Here is a 21,663-nt window from a genome sequence, read left to right on the forward strand (position 1 = left end):
TCCTTATTATATACCACAGCCACCGGCCTACAGTCATGGTAGCCAACACACTCAGGGCAGCCACCACTCTCAGCACTCTCAGCACAGCCACCACTCTCAGGGCCACCATTCTCAGCATAGTGACCAGGGTCAGTCCGGCCAGCATCATGATCCCATACTTACCATTCCTTCCGTTTATGATTGGTTTGACTTCTCCAGCGACGGACATGGAGATCAGCAACTACAGCATTGGACCAATGCTGGTTTGTGGTATCCCTTCACTGTCGGTGTCGGCTGATCCACATAGGGCATCAGTAGATATGGCCCATGATTTGCGGGGTCGTACTTCCGACCACACGTCAGGGAGTGCGTCATGTGATAGTGATTTTATCCAGCGTCAGCGGGCATACGCAGTTGTTGACACGCTCAACTCCGGTCCATCCACTCCAGTAGAGGCAGGCGGGTCGGCCGCTTCGACAGATGCAGGTGGGTCGGCCGCTCCTACAGAGGCAGGTGGTTCGGGAGCTCCGGGGGTGGATGATTCAGTTCGAGGTCACCCATATGACCTACGGACGGAGCGAAATCCACCTGATAGGTATACTCCATCGCGGTTCGGTCAAGGCATTATAGGTAAGGGACTGAACTACTTAGTTGGAAAGAAGTGTGCTTTGGTTTAGGTTATCTAGATTTTATTTTCAGAATTAAGGTAATGTAAATCGTGTTTAATGTTTGGTTTGTTAACTTATGTAACCCGTAGTTCTTTTTTGTATATTTACTTAAGGAAATCAATTAATGACAATATTAAGCAGACATTAAAATATCAATAGATGGACTTCAATTGAAAAATACAAACACGTCTAATTTCAAAAGCATCAACTGACAAAATGCAAATTAAAAGGTACAAACATGACCATATTAAACTACGAACTAGCACCGCTCGGTCCAGCACGCTGCGGACTCCTACTCCGACTATGACCCTGAGCACCACAGAGACGGCATATCCGAGGACCACGCATGTCACGTGAGTCCATTTCATTCAAGTATCGGGTCAGTTTGGGTCTGCCTTTAGACGTTCACCTCAGGGTGGGATTAGCGACCAATGTGGGTCCCTCATAAGCAGGCCATGTCTCGGGATCTCCTAATGGTGTGAACTCAAATCTATATACCTTACAAACCTCCGCCATCTTGTACACATCATGCACATACAACTGCCAATCGAGACGCTGGTTAGCACAACAAGCAATAACATGGCGACATGGTATTCGTTCAACCTGAAAGTACCCACAGTCACACGTCCGTCGTGCAAGATCAACAACTAACACCTTTTCAGTAGTCATTTCGTGCACCTCAAACACATCATTTCGTCTATCAAAGCGGTGGACAACTATATTCCCAGCCTGTTACATATTTATTTCTATCCACTGTTGCGCAAATACAGAGTACGTAAATCCAGCACGCTTGCGTTCGTGAGTCTCGGCACTCTTCTGCGTAAAGAGTTCATTTAACCTATAATATGTTGCTTGGACCAGCGCCAACACAGGTAAATTACGGGCACCCTTCAACACTGAGTTAATGCACTCGACAAGGTTCGTTGTCATATGGCCCCATCGATGTCCCTCGTCGAATGCCAATACCCAATGTCTGAGTCCAATGGCATCGCACCACCTGGCATATGCCTCGCCTCGCTCTTCCAACCTCTTATAGTTGATATTGTACTCCTCCACCGTTTTTGAATACCCTATGTTGACAACAAGCTTCTGCAAGTGAGGGACTTTGAATGCCCTTAAGAAGTTACTGCCAATGTGTCTTATACAAAACATCCATCATGCTCTTGGAGGTTGCCAGTCACCACCGGAACGATTAACTGCTGCCCGTATTGACTCATGCCGGTCTGAGATCATACCCACACCGTCTTTTCTAACAACATACGTTCGCAGATTCCTGAGAAAGAAGTGCCACGCATTAGCTGTCTCCCCTTCCACCAAGGCAGAGGCGATGGGCACAATGTTCTGGTTCCCATCTTGTGCAACAGCGACTAGAAGTGTACCTTTGTATTTTCCGTATAGGTGTGTGCCGTCAACCTGAACCAGGGGCTTGCAATGCCTGAATGCTCTAATGCATGGATTGAAACTCCAAAATACACGATGAAGTATTTTTACACCTTGTGCCTCCTCATTCCCGTTGTACAGTGGTCGTGTTTCTATTTGGACAACTGAACCAGGCATCTTCTGCACCATGACCGAGAGCCACCATGGCAAGGCTTGGTAAGAATCTTCCCAACCACCGAAAACTTTGGCTATGGACTTCTGCTTTGCCAACCAAGCCTTTCGGTAACTGATGGTATAGTTGACACTTGACTAGACTTCCGCAATTACAGATTTCACTTTGATGGACGGGTCCATCTCGACCAATGGCCTTATAGCCTCAGCAACTGTATCTGAGTCCAACTTGAAATGATCTTGTGAAATCGTTCCGATCGTGCACGTGTGCCTACCGTTGTATCTGCGTATCTCCCAACAACCTTTTTTCGTATCAAGTTGGCTCGGATAAGCCAGTCACATCCACGCCCGTACATCTTGCATTTTGCATAGAACGTCTGTGGCTCAGACTCATACACATCATAGTCAACTCCTCTAGATATAGTGAAACTTCTAATTACTGCGACGAATGACTTTCTAGAACTGTATTCCATTCCAATCCGGAACTCTCCGTCCTCAGGATCAGCAACGCCTACAGAAAGCCGAAATCATCGTTTATTAATCAATCCAAAGTATAAACTAACAAAAACTTATTACTTAGTCAACACGTACCAATGTTTGCATATTTCAGAAACTCGGGGGCATGCATGGCGTCGAGATCCAACTCACGCATAAAAGGTGAAATCCCCATCGGTTGACTGCTCGAGGGATGAACCACTACATTCTCTGCTGTTGCCTCAACTCCCACATCACCATTCTCATATTCGTCGCCAGCTTCATAAGTGGCTTCGAAGTCCTCTTCGCTGTCACTATTCATTCCTTCGTACACTGCAGCTCTATCATCATCTATATCTATATCATTTTGAACCGCTACTGGCTCTACAGCTTCAAACTCAACGTACAACTCAATCTGTGGGTGTCGCATCTGAGTTTGCCGGTGAATTTAAAACATATTCTGCATACTCGCTTCATCAGTGATTGGCATGGTATCAAACTGTACTAGGCCACCAAAAACTACAACCGGATTCCGGTACAAGATTCTGCTCACTCTCATTAACGTACCGTTCTCCATGGTTTGACAGAGGCTATTCTGCAGCTCCATTAACGTCATCGTGCATGGAACCCCAAACGAAAACGGATTCTGGGACACAAATCTCAATCCCTCATGAGTATTATGTATTATCTCACCGTTGCGATACACCACCAAGTTTGCGGTGCCCTCCATTACACTAACAACAGCCTCAAAGAACACTGAAAACACACTCAAATCTTATTCAGTATGCAAAACACCATCGAGCTCTGCCTTATATAGAGGGGTGCACCTAACACGCCCCCACGTGCTGTTTGCCTCAGCCAATCACGCTTTGACACGTGTCAGCACGCCCCCGCGTGCTGACTCAGCACGGCCCCCACGTGCTGCATACTTGGATCAATCAGTCTTCGACACGTCAGCACGCAGGGGTGTGCTGACCCAGCACGCCCCCTACGTGCTGCCTCTCCCAAGCCAACCAGCCATTGCCACGTCAGCACGCCCCCTGCGTGCTGCCTTGTTGGCTCAACCACACCGTGCCACCTAGGTTCCACGCCCCCCACGTGATTCAGGCAACACGCCCCCTGCGTGTTGTGCTTCCATCTGACACGTCCACCTGTGTGTAATATACACAGTATCTCCATTTTTAGCTAATACACTACAAAGTTTTCCATATCCAAATTATTCCGCCGTTAAAAATATACTGCATAAAATGTGTTTATTTATCTACTTTGTAAAGAGCTAACAATCAAAACTAGACACTAAAGTGCCAATGAGTAATAGCTCAAATGACATAATCTCCCCATACTCAATTAAGAGGTACGGGTTCGAGTATCATATATTTGGTAAAAAAAAAAAAAAAAAAAAAAACTAGACACTGAAGTAAAGAGAAAACAAATTCCTTTTTTCTTTTATTTTTTGGAGTCAGCCTTGAGCGTTGAGGCCTTGACGGCTTTGGTAGTTAACCACTAAAACGACAATCCAGTTTGTCAAATGCCACTGTTTAACCTTTAACGCCGTCGTTTTATCGCATCTGTGTATTCATTGCACCGAACAACGTGTGGTGGCTTTATCGGAGAAAAGTGAAATTACAGTGTAACACGGCGAGATTAGCTGATTAGGCGCAAAACCCCAAGTCTGCACCCATTTACAAAACAAAATCTCGTTTAATTCGAAGTCCCCAGCGCAAGTTTTTGGTGCTTCCGATTTTTTTCGCGCGAAGCAAAACCCAGAAGAATTGCTTAATTGAATAATGACAGAAGATAGCAGCGTTAGGGTTTCTTCTTCCGATGAAGCCAACGTCCCCAACGATGCATCACACGCAAGGCAGAGGTAAATTACAAATTTTCGTTTTGCAGATTATGTTGAATTGGTTGAACCTTTGTGCAGTGTGGATTACGTCATTTAATTGTTATTTTCATGTTTGTTTCTCTTAGAGTTATGCAAGTGTTTGATTAATTTGATTGCGACTATTTGAGAGTTAAAATTGATGAGTGATCGAGACGCTAAACTTCAATGTATTTAAGGCATAGTTTCGGTCTGTTTTTGTGCGTAGGAAGAAGAAGAGAAAGTGGGATCAACCAGCTGAGTCGTTGGTAGCGGTTGGGATGGCGGTCCCTGGAGTTATTCCTTTAAGCACCACTGCAACCCTTGGTGGAGGGATTTCATATCCGGGCATAGCTCCAGTCTCTGGTGCAGTTTTAACAAATCCATTGGTGGCATCAGTTCAGCAACAAACTACTATTGGAGCAGTCCAAAAACCTAATCAAGTGAGAGATATCTACTCATCTCAAACTTACAATGTTCATCATTTATGCAGATGATAATTTTCCTACCAAAACCACAAATCAAACTGGTGCTTTGCAAAATGTCTATTTGAAGTGTTAAGTCTTTATACATATGTATTTATTTTTCAATATGCTGCTGAAGGCTGTTTTTCTACTACGAATTTTGATAGTCGATCTGGTTTTTGTTTTGTGTTTTGTTCTTAATATGTTATGTGTTCCTTATTTTGATTTTGGGATGAATTCTCATGTAGCAGAAGATCCAAGATGAATTAATAATTGCTCGAGAAATTGTCATCAACGATGCTGAGTCTTCTGTTCGGTACAAGTTGACAAAACGCCAGACACAAGAGGAGGTGAATTATATGCAATCAATTCCACATCCCTATCTCCAAGCATATCTCACTCACTCTCATCCTTAGTAAAATTTTTTCCACCTTATGCAGATTCAGAGGTGCACCGGTGCTATAGTTATCACTAGGTTTGTAGTGCACGCCATTTGCAAAGTCAGTCCTTTTTAGTGTTTCCTAGCCCCTGCATTTGATGCTAATTTTTTTTTTGTTTTTTTTTTTTGTTTTCCCTCTGCAGGGGGAAGTATAGGCAACCTAATGCACCAGCAGATGGAGAGAAGCCATTGTATCTTCACATTTCTGCAGGAGCTCATGTAACAGCTACTGTCTTTTAAGTAGAATGATGCTTGGGTTAAATAACCAGACTTAACCATTTATTACTAGAAACAGATAGATGAATTCCTTTGAAACTGATGCTTTTCTATCTTGAATAATTAAATATGTGGCTTTTTTGTCTTATGATTGATCATTCACAACAATAATGATATTTCATGATTTGGTTTTCCTTTGGGTGACACCTAATAATTTGCAGATAAAAGAGACGGCAGAACGAATTTTAGCTGTTGATCGTGCTGCTGCAATGATTGAAGAAATGCTAAGACAGGGGCCGAATTCACAGTTGGTTTCTTCTGCCCCACCTTCCATCCTAGCTAATGGGCTGAAGGTAATTCATCCATTATTAACTTGTGGATATTCACTATGCTGTTGTAATGTTTAGATATTGACAACCGATATTTCTGCATGAATCAGGTGTTCAGTGAAAGTGTGTTTTTGGGCTTTGATGCTGACCCATCATTGAATATTGCTGCACGAATACGTGGACCAAATGTGAGCGCTTGACTACAGTACTTAATTGATTTGTCTATTCATAGTTCACTGTTTTAGGTGGGAGTTGTGTATGACTATACGTAAACTTAATGTCTGCCACAATTCCTATTTGTTTTCCTTTTTTTTTTCTTGGTTGCACCTGATGGTTTGTGGTGTGACCATATGTTCATCTGCTGTATTTGTTTTCATACTTCTACCATTTTTCTATCCTTTATTATGTGTGCATGTGTCCTACTATTTTTTAACTTCCGATATGATGGTGTGGAAATACCTAGAGTTAGTAGGACTAGGAGTTTTCAAATGGATGATTAGGCAAGAAAAAAGGGAGGATAGAACTGGGGGATGGATGAAATGTTGTAATGTTAAATATGGCATAGAAGTATTAGTTAAGTGCAAAGTAGTAAGTCGAATGCCAGAATAGAAGGTGGAGACTGAATGGCAACTGGTTTGCGTTATTAAACTGATTCTGAACTTATGCTGATTTTAGCCTTGATCAGCCTTCTTAGGCTTCTACTAGTTGAATGCCCTGCATCTTTATGTTTATTCCATCTTTACTTTAGTTTCTTGTGAACTTTGTGTATATTGAGGTTGAAATAATCTGATGTTTCAAGCTTTTCTGACATCCCCATACAATTGGGAGAAATTGTTTTGGTGTTGGTGGTGCTTTTGGATTTGAACGTGCAGGACCAGTATATAAATCACATTATGAATGAAACAGGAGCTACTGTTATACTGAGAGGACATGGTTCAGGAAGTGATGAATGCTCAAATGGAGAAGGTCCATTTTTTTGTCCTTTATGATCTGAACTTTGTAATGGCATGTTAGTTCAGCATAGCATATTTTTTTTATATATGGTTCTCAACTGGATTTTTTTTCCTGGTTGCAACAGATGGACAGCAGCCCATGCATTTATTTTTGTCGAGTAACAATGCAAAAAGTCTTGAAGATGCTAAGCTTCTGGCTGAAAACCTCTTGGATACAATCAGCGTAGAGTGTGGTGTTTCCAGGTATTTAATTTTTTTAATGTTAAGGGTTTAGGATATGTAAGCCATTTTTCAGTTGTGAAATAACGAGGAAATATTTCCTTCCTCAGATATTATAATTATTAGTATCTCACTATCTGATATAAAGCAGAAACACCAAGTTTTAAGATAGATACTTTTTAGTATTTGGTAACCTTTTTCATACGACATCTTAATATCAACATGTCCTTATATGATGAGGGATCCTCACTGCTGTAAATAATTGTTTAGGGTACTCTTTCTGAAGCTAAGAATGGATGAAGGGTAATTAGCTGAGGTTGAGGTATACATTGGGATTAGAATGCTCTGGGTTTTATTTAAGCCCTTACAACCCATTAGCCCTAGTTTTGTGAATTGCAGGCAGGTGCCTAGCAGCTGCCCTCGACTCACTCTCATGGAATTATTGGGCTGCATAAATTATTCTTATAAACTTCAGTGTCCAATTTCATTTACAAGGACTGTGTACTTTGACTTGGGAATTTGAACTCTCGAGTTCATTTTTTGTCAAAGTATTGATACATAGAACTTGATTTCATTTATGGTGCATTTTAGTTTTGTCTAGAACTGAAGTGGAGTTTGAAAGGGAAGTGTGGGTGGAAGTTTAAGTTGTTAAATGTAATTGGTAATTGAGAATATTTCCTCTGCCTTCTGCAATTTCAATTCTTTAGATTTTGTGTTATCTGGTGGTTTTCAAGTGTTTTCATGATGACAATTTTTATTTAGTTGGATTTGTAAATAACTTGTGTTCAACTGTCTTAGGGTTTCATCATGTAAGGTTTATAGTGCTGTTCCACAGCCACAGCAGGTATATAGTGCTGTTCCACCACCTCAGCAGGTATATAGTGCTGTTCCACCTCCCCAGCAGGTATATAGTGTTGTACCACCTCCCCAGCAGAACCCTACTGCCATTTCAACCCCACTAGTTTACAGTGCTGTTCCACCCCCACAGCAGTTGTTAGCTGGAGTTCAGAGTTCCACAATGGGGCTAGAGGCGACTACAGGCTTAACCACCAGTTCAATATCATCAGCTGTGGGCTCCACACCAGTTACTCCAGCTTCCTTGGTTGGTGTTCCTGGTGTCGCCACTACTGCCCTCGCACCAGGTGCTACACCATATTCTGCAGGATATTTGAGCTCTGGTTCCCAAGCAAACTCAATTGGTTATACTCCCCCTTCAGTATTAGGTGGCACTAGCTATATTGGATACGGTGGAATATATCCCCAAGCTACTCCTTTGCAGCAAGTGGCCCTTGTCCTGCGACACTCTCCTTCCATTGCTTCAACGGTTGCTCCAACAACATCAGCATCAAATGAAGAATCTAAATCTAAGTCGACCACAAGCTCTGAAGTTGAAAAGGAGAAACGGCCACCTCAGAGGCGGAAGTTTCAAGAATTACCAGTTGGCTCAAATGGCACACGGAAATTCAATCAGGTCATTGCATTACTATTGCTAAAATCTTTGAAATACAACATTGCCTGTATCCAAGGAAAAGTCTTATGTTCCCCTTTATTCAATTGTAGTTTTTTTAGTAACATTGGTAATAATATAATGGTTTGGATTCTGAAAGTCCAATAGTTCTACCTGTGGTCCATGGATCTAATTACTGGGTGTAGAAATTTAAATATTGCAGCAAGCATTGAGGTAAGAGTGACCCTCCATCGTGTTGAATATGTTACCTCTGGGCTCTAAAATGAGGAGCACCACAATGAAGGAAAGAGAAAAAAAATTAAAATAAAAAAATCTCTGTTGCCTTTCTTAGCCTTTCTTAATTTACAAAAGGATTTTCAAGAATCTTGATTTCACAATAATGCCAATTCTATTCCTTTCAGAGCCCCTAGTTACATTGACTCCAATTCCTAATATTTGAGTCATAGGTTGCCTTTTCCTTGTATGTTCAGATAATGTATTACAGGAATAATGGTAATTCTTGTTAATAAAGACTATAACCTATTGTGTCATAAAAATAATAGGGTAGTTAAGTTTTTTCTATTTTGTTTTCAGGATCAAAGGAAATAAAATTACAAATTTTCAATTCAATAGCTCCATGGAAATACCGTGTTGAGATTTTATTTTTATTCATAGCTTGCTTGGGTTTTTCTGATCCTGTGTCACCAGTATGCTGTATATTAACTGTTAGCTTGTATATACTAGGAAAAGAGAGCCCTTATGCTTATGTTTTCTATATAACTATGCATATCTTAACTTTGTGACTTCTCTCTCTTCTTTCTTTATCAATGATAAGTAGAAAATTAAATGTTTTTAATCTTCAGCTCTATTTTACCATACATATTACCTTGTGCTGACTGTTAGTGCTTAATATTCCAGGTATTTTCTCTGACCTTCTATGAAGCTAATAGGCTGACACTGGACCTGTCTGTTGGGCCGTTGGTTTGTATGTTTGACAGGGTTTTCAGTTTTGGAGGAATTAGGAGGGCGCTCATTGCTTCAATGCATTTGTCATTGTCAATCTGAGATTTTTTTTTTTTTTTTTTTAATCTTAGCTCCACTTGAAACGGTTTTATCAGCACCAAATTGATTTAATTTCCTGGGGAAAAAAGATAATCTGAGATAGGAATAGGAGAAAATATATGTTACAAATGGGATATCATAGTAAAGTATAATTGATAGGGAAGATAATTAGATGCGAGTAAAAGACATTAAATGACAAAGATTTATAAGTTTCTTGGTTATTATCCATTGAACAGGCATGGGTAAACATCATAATTTTTTAAAACTTTGGTGTTGACAACCTCATCCGGCATGAGGTGATAAGTAACCATATCCATGAAAAGACCATGCAAGCATTTTAACCCTCGTGAAAGCTTTACCCTATGTCTCTATTCATTCAAGAACTCATGTTTTTATTTTAAAAAAAATGTCCATCCTCATCAAGAAATTAAGTTGTGTGTTAGACTTTTTGTTTAGATATTTCCACATTGATTCTATATTTGATCTTGCTACTTCAAATCATTGCTATATATTGTTTATCATTTTTTCTTTTTAACTTTTCCTATTCAGTCTCAATTGACTTTTAGTTTGGTGTGTCGGGACAATTATTACAATAACATCTGATTCAGAAGTTGTGTCTGGATTTTTTTCCTTTCTCTTCCAATCTAACTTAATTGCAGGGATTAGAGCATTTAAAACCTAATGAACAATCTGCTGATATGGCTGTGAGGAAAGTATTGACTATGCCAGCTCCTAAGAAGTTGATCCAGCCATCATCCAATGGAATGCCTCCTCCTCCCCCAAGAAAAATGCCCCCACCACCACCTCCACCTAAATTTCATGATCCACCTGAAGTTAAAGTACAGGACAAAAGCGAGAGTTTTCCTAAGACAAAATCTGATGCAGTTCCTGGTTAGAGTCAATCCTACTTTTGCTTTACCGTTTTGATTTTCTTCCTAACAACATTGTAACGTTTCTTTGATATATCATTCTGTGCCAGGGTGGCCCTGTAATTTTACTTTTAAGTACCCTGCTGGCTAACTTCTACATCAATTTATGTGAATTCTTTATCCATTTCAGATACTTTGGTGAAGCTGATGGAATATGGAGACGAGGATGATGATCTAGACGATTCTAGTGAGGAATCACTTGCTAGCTCACCGCGCAAAGTTGGGGCTCAAAAGCCTTTCTGGGCTTTATGATATGATCCATAAGTGTATGCTGGAAAGCATGAGATGTAAATAAGTAAAGGTTGGGATGGAGCCAGTTCTTGTTAATGCGAATTGCTGGATCGGCGATTATGGTTACTCTTCCAGGTGGAACAAGGTCGTAGTCCTGAGCATAATTTTTGGAGCGAAAATAGGTTGTTGAGTAGCATCACCTTAAAAGTTCTTAAATTGCACATACTCATTTGCTTTGGATACCAATTGTTCCGTTGTAATTTTTTGTTCTAATTTGAGTATACATAATACATGTATTTAGGAGTAGTTGGCTGCCAATGTGATGTAGCAATGCTGTGTTACAAGGGCTTTTGTTTCACCCCTTTTTCATAGTCTGCGCCCACTTAGCGACTGAACTTGATAGATGAACGAAACTTGTTTTGTTCCTGATAAAGATACATAGAACAAGCAATTGCAAAAGCAAAACATATTTTGCTTCTCCACTTTTTATCCTTTTGTCCGTTCTGATTAATGATGAAAGAAATGCACTAAGCCAAGCCAACTCAACAGTTTGGATATCAATTGGGATATTATCAAAACAATATTCAAGCTTAACAATTGATTTGCCCCAAATGGATTTCGTTTTCCTTTATGTTTCCGGAATCCGGTCATTCTATGGCAGTGCAAGAACAATAACCAGCTCATAACTAAACAAGTACTTTAATCATTGAATAATATATATAGAGCAACAATTCCATCATTAAAGAGTCGCTAAACATTAGCTTCTTTTGTAGAAGATACGTGATATGTCGCTAGCTACAATTGTTCAAAGATTTTTCATAATTCATATCGAGTGGGTTTTGCCTATATATATATATATATATACATACATAATCATTTTGCAAAAGATATGTGATAATAAATTTAATTAATGATTAAAGAAACGTAATATTTTTTAAAAGTTTAAAACCAAGATATCTTGGTTGACGTCATTATTTAAACGTAGTACTCTACCACCTCCAACAACCATCAGTTGCTAGTATGCCGTCACCAAACCACTACCACATCTCTGTTATATTAATTTCTAAAGAACGAAAAAATACTTCATATTTTTAACACCAAATTATTTGAATTCAAATCAAATCTTTCAAACTGAAAGACTTACAAATCGAATCAATTCCAATTTTATTGTATTCTAAAAACATCCTTAATCTTAAAGTAATATCACAAGCAATTTTTACCCTAAACCAGATGACTATCAATAATTGTTCACCACTTTGAGGTGCTAAAACTAAAGCAGCTTGGGATGGAATATCGACTCCTTTCAAACATGTTTGTAGTTAGGTTCAATCCACAAAGGAACATAATCACATAACCCTTTATGTTAGCATAACCATGTTTTTCATTCTAAGCAAGAAAGATAAGATAGAAATATAATCATTCTAAATGCAGTTGCAAATCAATCCTAGAAAATCACTTATTACAAATCAGTTGTTGAGCTGAAAAACTAACAAATTCAAGCCAAACAATCAAGTTCTGGAAAAAAAAAAAGGGGGAGAAAGGCAAACAAAAACTGTTACTCGCTCTGTTTGCAAGATATTCCTCCATGGCAAATGGTAGCCTCACCCACGGTTCTGTGCGATATCACTGGATTCATCATTGTTTTCCCTCAGATTGTTGTCTTGAAACTCCCCATCTGTTCTGTCCTTTTGTTCATCAAACTCATGATCATATCCCAAACCCGTATTGCCTCCACCAGAGGGAAGATCTCCACCAGAGTTATCATTGAATTGGAAATTACTAGCACCGCTATCTGCGAAACTAGTTTGAGTGCTGCCACCGCCATAGCTTGCTGGGGCACCATATCCACCACCTCCATAACTTCCACCACTATTATCACTACCACCGTAATTACCACCGCCATAGCCACCACCTCCATAGCCACCACCACCGCCATAGCCACCACCTCCATAGCCACCACCACCACCACCAAATCCTGGACGTGATTTTTCTGCAGCATAGTTCACACGTATTCTCCGACCATGAAGATCCTGTGAAACAACAGAATTTGAGATGCTACATGAAATATAACCAAACTTTTAGAATTTTCAGCAATTAGACAGCTTAGTCTATTGACACTAACATTGACAACTAATTGATGCTAATGCTAAATTCTATCCGTCCAAATGAAGAATTATTTTCATTCCTTATGTTTTACTAGACAGTGCCAAGTTTCAATTGGTGAAAAGCTTATGCTTCAAATTTCTAAATCTTGGTTTGGAATTTCTCACAAAACATATCAATGTTTCTTTAAAAGTTCTTATTTGAAAGCCAACAGTTGAAATAATTTAGAAAAGTATAATATTATTCAGTGGAAAACTTTCCAGACAAGAATACTATTATGCACATAACATGCATTTTTGTGAGTTTAAAGCTTGATTTCTGAAATCTGAAAATAGTCACTTGCATATGCAAGAAACTTGTATGTGAACCTTGCCTCAGACACCTAAGAGCAATTGCATACTCCAGTATATGCATAATTTCATTTCATATGTAATTGCCAACTTTTCAGTGAAAACACCCTTACAATTTCTTGATGAATATGTCAGATAATTTTATATGTTCAGCTAGATAAATCACCGCAAGAAGTTGAAGATACCTGGCCATCCATCGCTTGAATGGCAGAAGATGCATCCTCAGTTGTTGCAAAAGTTATGAATCCAAAACCTCTGGACCTTCCAGTTTCACGGTCCATAATAACCCTTGCTGAAAGAATATTAAGAGCAATGGAACAATCAATAATCACCATATTATAAAATGTGCATGCTTGACAGAAAGATGCATTTTTTATTGTCTTATGTAAACACTTGATTGCTACTACTTGCCCTGTGCCGCAGACCGGAGACCGCAATTATCGACAATGAAACATTTTATCATGATTAATAACTACATTTTTAAATTAATTCTAGAAAAAACAGAGAAGAGAAACAAAAACATAAGTTAACAAGAACACAAAAGTATAATCTATTTCAGACTTTGATATAATATTTTCAATTATGAAAGGAGCGAAGTTGTGCTGGTATGACATTTATTAATATCAGGCATCATACCGCTCACTGTAAGAAATTTAGCACACAATGAAAAACTAGCGGAATTTGATAGTCGAAAAAGAAAACTACCATCAACTACTTCTCCATAGCGTGCAAAAGCCTCCCGCAGACTCATCTCATCTGTGCTATATGAAATACCTGCAATGCAGTCAAAATTTGAAATTTCATTACTATTTCCATGAAGGAAAAGTTGAGAACAATAAACACAATAAATTTAATGTACCTCCAATGAAAAGCTTTGAAGATGACATGGATCGAATAGCCTGGAAAATCGAAGGTTTCGATCCAGACAACTCTTGATTGATGTGCCTGACAGCAGATTGCTTCAGGAGGCTTCCCATTCTATTGAGGAACGCCATTGCTCAAACCCAATAAAAGCGTCACACTGAAAAGGTGTTATGTGGCATAGTCATTGATCATTAAAACTTATGCTATAATACATTCAACTCAAGTTCCACTATCATATCACTTTTGTACTACGTATTAAAAATAATTATTAATGCACTTTCAATCTGATAAACAAAATTCAAAACTAATTTCATACTAGCCAAAGCATAAAAAGCTAAATCACATTCATGTCATAAAGTTAAAACAATCCTCTTCGTTCTCTCTACCCCGAAAATCAAAAGAAAGAAAAAAAACATGAAAATAAAATCAGCAGCTACTCTTTCATAGATACCATAAAACCAATGAGGGGAAAAAATCGAACTTTTAATACTTTAGTCCCTTTCTTCCATAATGATGCTGTTCCTCGAAGAAACTCTTGCATTTTTTCAGAAAGCAGAGGCCTCGCAGGCCTTAAAAATCAGATTTTTGAACAATATTAAGCATCACAAAGGTCAATCGAATCAACCGCTAAAGAACCCCAATAAAGGAATAAACAGAGTGGAAAACAAAAAAGATCAGCAGCCAAATAAACCCTACAGAAAATAACAGAGAAATCCCAACGGAAACGAATAAAGGGGAAAAGGGTTGAAGGAAAACTTTGATCTTTGAGATCTTACCTATGTTGAGAAGCACTGTGAGGTTTTCTTCTTCTCAGTGTGCCACTTCTAAAACCCTTGTTGCTGCTGGAAGCTAACCTAAAATAGGGTTTGGATTTGGAATCTGCCACGTGGCATGATCGTGCCTGCTCGGATGTTTCTGCTTGAGTAACACTAACCGTTAGATTCCCATGTTTGTCATTTAATTTTTCAGAGAAAAAAATAATTATTAATTTATTATATACCAAACATTAGCCACTAATTAATCCGGAAATTTTATTATATTATTATATTATAAATAAATTTAATTATTCGTTTATTATATGTTTGATTAATATTATTATTTTTTTATTGCTGATTTGATTATTTTAATAATTAATTATTTAATGTTAAAATATATAAATTAATATATTTTTTTTGGTGACTTATAAATTAATATATTTAAATATATAGTAATTAATTTAATAACTTTTTCGGTATACATAAAATATTTGTTTAAAAAAATGTTATTATTGTTGTGATAAGAATGAATATGTGGATATCATTTATTATGGGCGGCTCATGTTCAAAAGGATGAATGCATTAAAGAAATTTAAAAATGTAAATCTTTCTTCGCCTATAAATAGAAAAGCAATTGAGAGACAATTATACATATCAATAAACAATTCTCTCTCTCTTTATGTTGCAATACTTCTTTCTCTCTTTATATTTCTTTACATTTGTTACATTTTCTTTATTTATTTAGTTATTTTATAACACGTTATCAGCACGACACTCTAACGAAATTTTAGGAAGATTTCAGGTAACAAATTTTTATTATGTTGAATCTCTTTCATCTTGAATATAATGCTTTTGATATATCTGGAAACAACTATTTATCATGGATATAGATACTGAAATCCATCTTGATTCAATGGATCTTGGAGATACCATTGAGACTGAAAATAATACATCCCAGAAGGATAAAGCTAAAGCCATGATTTTCCTTCGTCGTCATCTTGACGTATGATTGAAAAATGAATATCCCACATTAAAAGATCATGCAGATCTGTGGAAAGACCTTGAAGAAAGGTATAATCATCAAAAGACGGTGATACTTCTTCAATCCCGATATGTTAGAGAAAACTTTTTCGACCTTCCATACCTCAAATGTGCTCCTGCAGTAGTAATCGAGAAAAAGAATTTAAAAATATTCTGAGTTAATTTCTTGCTTTCTTGTTGCTGAACGCAACAATGAGTTACTCTTAAGAAATCATGAAGCGCGCTCAGCTGGCACCGCCCCATTTCCTGAAGCAAATGCGGCAAATCATAACCCCAGAAGAGGTAAATGGCAAGGCTTTGGTAGCAAGAAAAATTATGGAAGGAAAATGAATTATCTTCACAAGAAAGGATCTCACCAGAAGTGGGATAAAGAAAGGAACAATGGGCAAAATAGATTAATTGAGGATAAATGCTTCCGTTATGGTGGAAAAGGCCATTGATCACGTACCTGTCGTACCCCAAGGCACCTAGTTGATATTTATCAAGCATCCTTAAAAAAAAGGACGACAAAGGGAATGAAACACATTTTGTTTCAAATGATGAAAATTCCACCACTCATTATGATGTATCTAATTTCTTTAAGGATTCTGAAGGAAATATTGGCTATTTGATCAATGATGGAATAGTTTGATATATGTATCTGTTTGTTAAGTATTCATGTGGATAATTTTACTATGTATGTACTTCTACTCATTTTATTATTATTATCATTTGTTTTAAAGAAGAATGGCAAAGACATATCCTGAAGATATTTGCCTTGTGGATAGCGCAAGTTTGCACACTATTCTTAAAAGTACTATATATTTTACCCATCTTGTGCCAAAAGAAGAGTATGTTAATACTATTATTGGCTCGGACAATGTGATAGAAGGCTCCGGAAGAGCTATAATTTTGTTTCCCGAAAGAACAAAATTTGTAATAAATAATGCACTATTATCTACCAAGTCTCTGAGGAACTTGTTGAGTTTCAAAGATATTCGCCGAAATGGATATCATATTGAAACAATAAATGAGGAAAATCATGAGTATTTATGTATCACAACTCATGATTTAAATAAAAATGTTATATTAGAAAAGTTACCCTCACTTTCATCTGGGTTATATTATATCAAGATTAGTGCAATTGAATCACATGCCATTGTAAACCAGAAGTTTACTAGCCCAAATGAATTCATAACTTGGCATGATAGATTGAGTCATCCGGGAACAACCATGATGAGGAGAATTATTGAAAACTCTCATGGACATTTACTAAAGAACCAGAAGATTCTTAAAACTAGTGAATTTTGTTGTGCTGCATGTTCTCAGGGAAAGTTAATTTTAAGGCCATCACCAGTAAAGATTGGATTTGAGTCTCCTGAATTCCTAGAAAGGATTCAAGGTGATATATGTGGACCTATTCATCCACCATGTGGATCTTTTAGATATTTTATGGTCCTAATAGACGCATCTTCGAGATGGTCACATGTGTGCTTATTATCTTCTCGCAACCTGGCATTTGCGAGATTACTGGCTCAAATCATTCGATTAAAAGCACAGTTTCCAGAAAATCCAATCAAAGCAATTCGTCTTGATAATGCTGGTGAATTTACTTTCCATGCATTTGATGCTTATTGTATGGCTAATGGAATAAGTGTTGAACATCCAGTAGCTTATGTTCACACACAAAATGGGTTAGCAGAATCACTTATTAAGCGCCTTCAATTAATTGCTAAACCCTTGCTTATGAGAACAAATCTCCCAACCTCGGTTTGGGGGCATGCCATTTTACATGCCGCAGCACTTATTCGTTTGAGGTCAACGAGTTACCATCAATTCTCTCCTATGCAATTAGCTTTTGGCCAGCAGCCAAATATTTTTCATTTAAGAATATTTGGGTGTGCAATATATGTTCCCATTGCACCACCTAATCGCACCAAAATGGGACCAAAAAAAAAATTGGGGATATATGTTGGATATGATTCTCCCTCTATAGTGAGGTATCTTGAGATACAAACTGGAGATGTATTTAAATCTCGGTTTGCGGATTGTCATTTTGATGAATCAAAATTTCCAACATTAGGGGGAGAGAATAAGCTTCCTGAAAAGGAACTTAATTGGAATGCATCATCGTTGATGCATTTAGATCCTCGATCAGGGCAATGTGAACTAAAAGTTCAAAAGATTATACATTTGCAAAGAATAGCAAATGAATTGTCTGATGCATTTTCCGATACAAAGAGGATAACCAAATCTTATATACCAGCAGAAAATGCCCCAATTCGAATTGATGTCCGAGTAGGACAAGTAGCCGCTGATGCAAATTCACGCCAGAAGCATGGCAGGGCGGAAAATGCCCCAATTCGAATTGATGTCCCAGTAGGAAAAATAGCTAGTGAAGCAAATACACGCCAGAAGCGTGGCAGGCCTGTCGGTTCCAAAGATAGAAATCCTCGAAAGAGAAAAGAGGTAAATACTATTCCTATTGAAAAAGACATTGTAAAGACACCTGCAGTTGTCCAAAATTCTGATATAACGCCAGAAGACGTTCAGGTACCTGAAAATTGTGAAAATGACGAGATCTCGATAAATTATGTCTTTACAGGAGAGAAATGGGACCGAAATAAGGCAATTGTCAATGAAATATTTGCATATAATGTGGCATTAAATATCATGCATGAAAGTAAGGATCTTGAGCCAAGATCAGTCGAAGAATGTCGACAAAGGAATGATTGGCCAAAATGGAAAGAAGCATGAAGACTGAGTTAGACTCATTTGCAAAACGTGAATTCTTTGGACCTGTAGTCCGTACACCAGAAGATGTAAAACCTGTTGGATACAGATGGGTATTTGTGAGAAAGCGAAATGAGAAAAATGAAGTTGTGTGCTACAAAGCCCGACTTGTGGCACAAAGTTTTTCACAAAGGCCAGGTATAGATTATGAAGAAACCTAATCCCTCGTAGTGGATGCGATAACATTGCGTTATTTGGCCAGTTTATCTGTATATCATAAACTGCATATGCATTTAATGGATGTGGTAACAGCCTATTTACGGCTCATTAGATCATGATATCTATATGAAAGTCCCTAAAGAATTAAAGATATCTAAACCATCCAATGAATATTTGCAAGGGTTATACTCAGTCAAATTGCAAAGATCTTTATATGGTCTAAAGCAATCTGGACGAATGTGGTATAATTGTCTTACTGAGTATCTGGCCAAAAATAGATTCAAGAATGATGATATCTGTCCATGCGTTTTCATAAAGAAATCTGCATCTGGGTTCATTATAATTGCTGTGTACGTTGATGATTTAAATATCATTGGAACTCCTGAAGAGATTCCAACAATTATAAAAACTCTAAAAGAAGAGTTTGAGATGAAAGATCTTGAAGAACTAAATTTTGTCTCGGCCTGCAAATCGAGCATATAAAAAATGGGATCATTATTCATTAAACAACATAGACAGATAAGATCTTGAAAAGATTTTATATGGATAAGTCATATCCCTTGAGTACCCCAATGATCGTAAGATCTTTGGATGTGGAAAAAGATCAATTCCATCCTAAGAAAGAGAATGAAGATATCCTTGGTCCTGAAGTACCATATCTTAGTGCTATTGGCACACTAATGTATCTTGCTAATAATACATGAACTGATATATCATTTGCTGTGAATTTACTAGCAAGATATAGTTCTTTTCCAACCAGAAGACATTGGAGTGGAATCAAACTGATCTTTCGATATCTTCATGGAACGGTTGATATGGGATTGTTTTATCCCTATGGATCCAAGTCGCAACTAGTTGGCTATCCAAATGCTGGATACTTGTCTAATCCACATAAAGGGATATCTCAAACAGGATACCTGTTCACATATGGTGAAACAACTCTATCATGGAGGTCCACGAAATAGACAATTGTAGCAACATCCTCTAATCATGCTGAAATACTAGCGATTCATGAAGCAAGTTGCGAGTATTTTTAGCTCAGAAGTTTGATCAAATATATTCTGTCATCATGTAGACCGATTGATCAGAAGATAGCTCCAACTGTCCTGTTTGAAAATAATAAAGCATGCATTGCTCAACTTAAAGGTGGATACATCAAAGATCCGTTCAAGTGATAATCTGGCAAATTTATTTACAAAGTCACTCCCAAAATCTTCATTTGAAAAATTGGTACATCATATTGAGATGTGTCGATTTCGAGATGTTAAATGATGTCGACAAAAGGGGGAGACTGTACTCTTTTTTTCTTGGTCAGTTTTTTTCCCATTGAGTTTTTCTTGACAAGGTTTTTAACGAGGCAGTTCCCGTCACAAAAGATTTTGTACTCTTTTTTCTTCACTAAAGTTTTTTCCCATTGGGTTTTCTTTAGTAAGGTCATAATCCTAAATGGCATCCAAGGGGGAGTGTTGTGATAAGAATGAGTATGTGGATGCCATTTATTATGAGCGGCTCATGTTCTCAAGGATGAATGCATTAAAGAAATTTGAAAATATAAATCTTCATTCGCCTATAAATAGAGAAGCAACTGAGGGACAATTATACATATCAATAAACAATTCTCTCTCTCTTTATGTTGCAATACTTCTTTCTCTCTCTTTATATTTCTTTACATTTGTTACCTTTTCTTTATTTATTTAGTTATTTTATAACAATTATTGCCTTATTGGATTGTTTTAAGAGAAAGACCATTTTATCCGTAAATTTAACTTTTAACTATTAAAATAATAATTTACTCAATTATAATAAGAAAAAATTTAGGAAATCAACATTTTTATTAAAATTTGTTCAGTACTTAACTAACAAAAAAATAAGTAATCTCACACCACCATTAAATATAATCTCATACTATTAAAAGAGTAATTCTCCACATACAAGTGATTTTCAATACAAGTTATACAAGTCATTTATATGCACGCCGTTTCACGTTTTTTTTTGTACCTCTTTTTCTTCTTCTTCTTTCTCCGTTCTTCTTCTTCTTTGTAATATTTCTCTCTCGTTATCATCGTCATCAACACCACCTCTTCCTCCCTCTTTTTTTATTGAAATTTCTTCTCCTCTTTTCGTTTTCTCTTTCTCCTTCATCAAAATAACCAGAAAAAACGAAGAAACATTATTCAAGGTACTATTTTACTATTCTTCTAATTTTTTTTTCTAGATTGTCTCTGTCATGTGCCTAATCCTTAACTAGCAAAACATCAAAAGATTTCAAGAAGAAATATACTGTCTCCCCCTATATTGGGTGTATTTCTTAAATCTTTTGGATGTATTTCTTAAATCCTTTGGGTGTATTTCTGTAATCCTTTGGGTGTATTTCTGTAATCGTATATTGGGTGTATTTCTTAAATCCTTTGGGTGTATTTCTTAAATTCTTTGGGTGTATTTCTGTAATCCTTTGGGTGTATTTCTGTAATCGTTTGGTGTATTTCTGTAATCCTTTGGATATATTTCTGTAATCGTTTGGGTGTATTTTTGTAATCGTTCGGGTGTATTTATGAAGTTCCATCATCTTCAAAACAATTTCAAAACTTGATTTCAGAAACCATGAAAATCAACAAAACAGAAGGAGATCTAAGGCAAAGAGAGAACGCTTTTCCATACAAATCATACAAATAATTTATATTCACGCCGTTTTCACGTTTTTTTGTGTGCCTCTTTTTCTTCTTCTTCTTTCTCAGTACTTCCTCTTCCTCTTCTTCTTCTTTTTTCTCTGTGTCTCTTCTTCTTTTTTTTCGTAAAA

The 21,663-nt window shown here is 37.4% G+C and overlaps 3 protein-coding genes across 6 annotated transcripts; 1 reads left to right on the forward strand and 2 right to left on the reverse strand.

Moving 5' to 3' along the window:
• Positions 1–1,052: 1,052 nt before the first annotated feature.
• LOC107637328 (uncharacterized) lies at positions 1,053–1,799 on the reverse strand. The gene is made up of 2 exons (XM_016340758.1): positions 1,416–1,799; positions 1,053–1,376 (listed from the first exon to the last, which is right to left on the reverse strand). The coding sequence occupies exons 1-2, from the start codon at positions 1,797–1,799 to the stop codon at positions 1,053–1,055; spliced, it is 708 nt and encodes a 235-aa protein (XP_016196244.1).
• A 2,280-nt stretch (positions 1,800–4,079) lies between these two features.
• RIK (RS2-interacting KH protein) lies at positions 4,080–11,304 on the forward strand. 4 transcript variants are annotated; one of them, XM_016338879.3, is made up of 12 exons: positions 4,080–4,539; positions 4,763–4,976; positions 5,249–5,347; positions 5,438–5,472; positions 5,580–5,655; positions 5,874–6,005; positions 6,092–6,169; positions 6,854–6,947; positions 7,060–7,177; positions 7,952–8,624; positions 10,322–10,553; positions 10,722–11,304. In XM_016338879.3, the coding sequence occupies exons 1-12, from the start codon at positions 4,460–4,462 to the stop codon at positions 10,841–10,843; spliced, it is 1,953 nt and encodes a 650-aa protein (XP_016194365.1). In that variant the 5' UTR covers positions 4,080–4,459; the 3' UTR covers positions 10,844–11,304. The 4 variants fall into 4 exon arrangements, 2 of the variants coding, with proteins under 2 accessions (XP_016194365.1, XP_016194364.1); XR_015880684.1 differs by having other exon boundaries at positions 4,091–4,539; positions 9,519–10,553; XR_015880683.1 differs by having other exon boundaries at positions 4,199–4,539; positions 5,246–5,347; positions 9,519–10,553.
• Positions 11,305–12,160: 856 nt separating this feature from the next.
• Positions 12,161–15,032, reverse strand: LOC107635407 (glycine-rich RNA-binding protein 2, mitochondrial). Its single transcript, XM_016338882.3, has 5 exons — positions 14,916–15,032; positions 14,135–14,296; positions 13,981–14,049; positions 13,461–13,567; positions 12,161–12,852 (listed from the first exon to the last, which is right to left on the reverse strand). Exons 2-5 carry the CDS (start codon positions 14,268–14,270, stop codon positions 12,424–12,426), a joined length of 741 nt encoding a protein of 246 aa, XP_016194368.1. The 5' UTR covers positions 14,271–14,296; positions 14,916–15,032; the 3' UTR covers positions 12,161–12,423.
• Positions 15,033–21,663: the final 6,631 nt, after the last annotated feature.

This window comes from Arachis ipaensis, chromosome B4 (genome assembly GCF_059453495.1).
Source record: "Arachis ipaensis isolate K30076 ecotype BB chromosome B4, ASM5945349v1, whole genome shotgun sequence".
Taxonomy (NCBI): domain Eukaryota; kingdom Viridiplantae; phylum Streptophyta; class Magnoliopsida; order Fabales; family Fabaceae; genus Arachis; species Arachis ipaensis.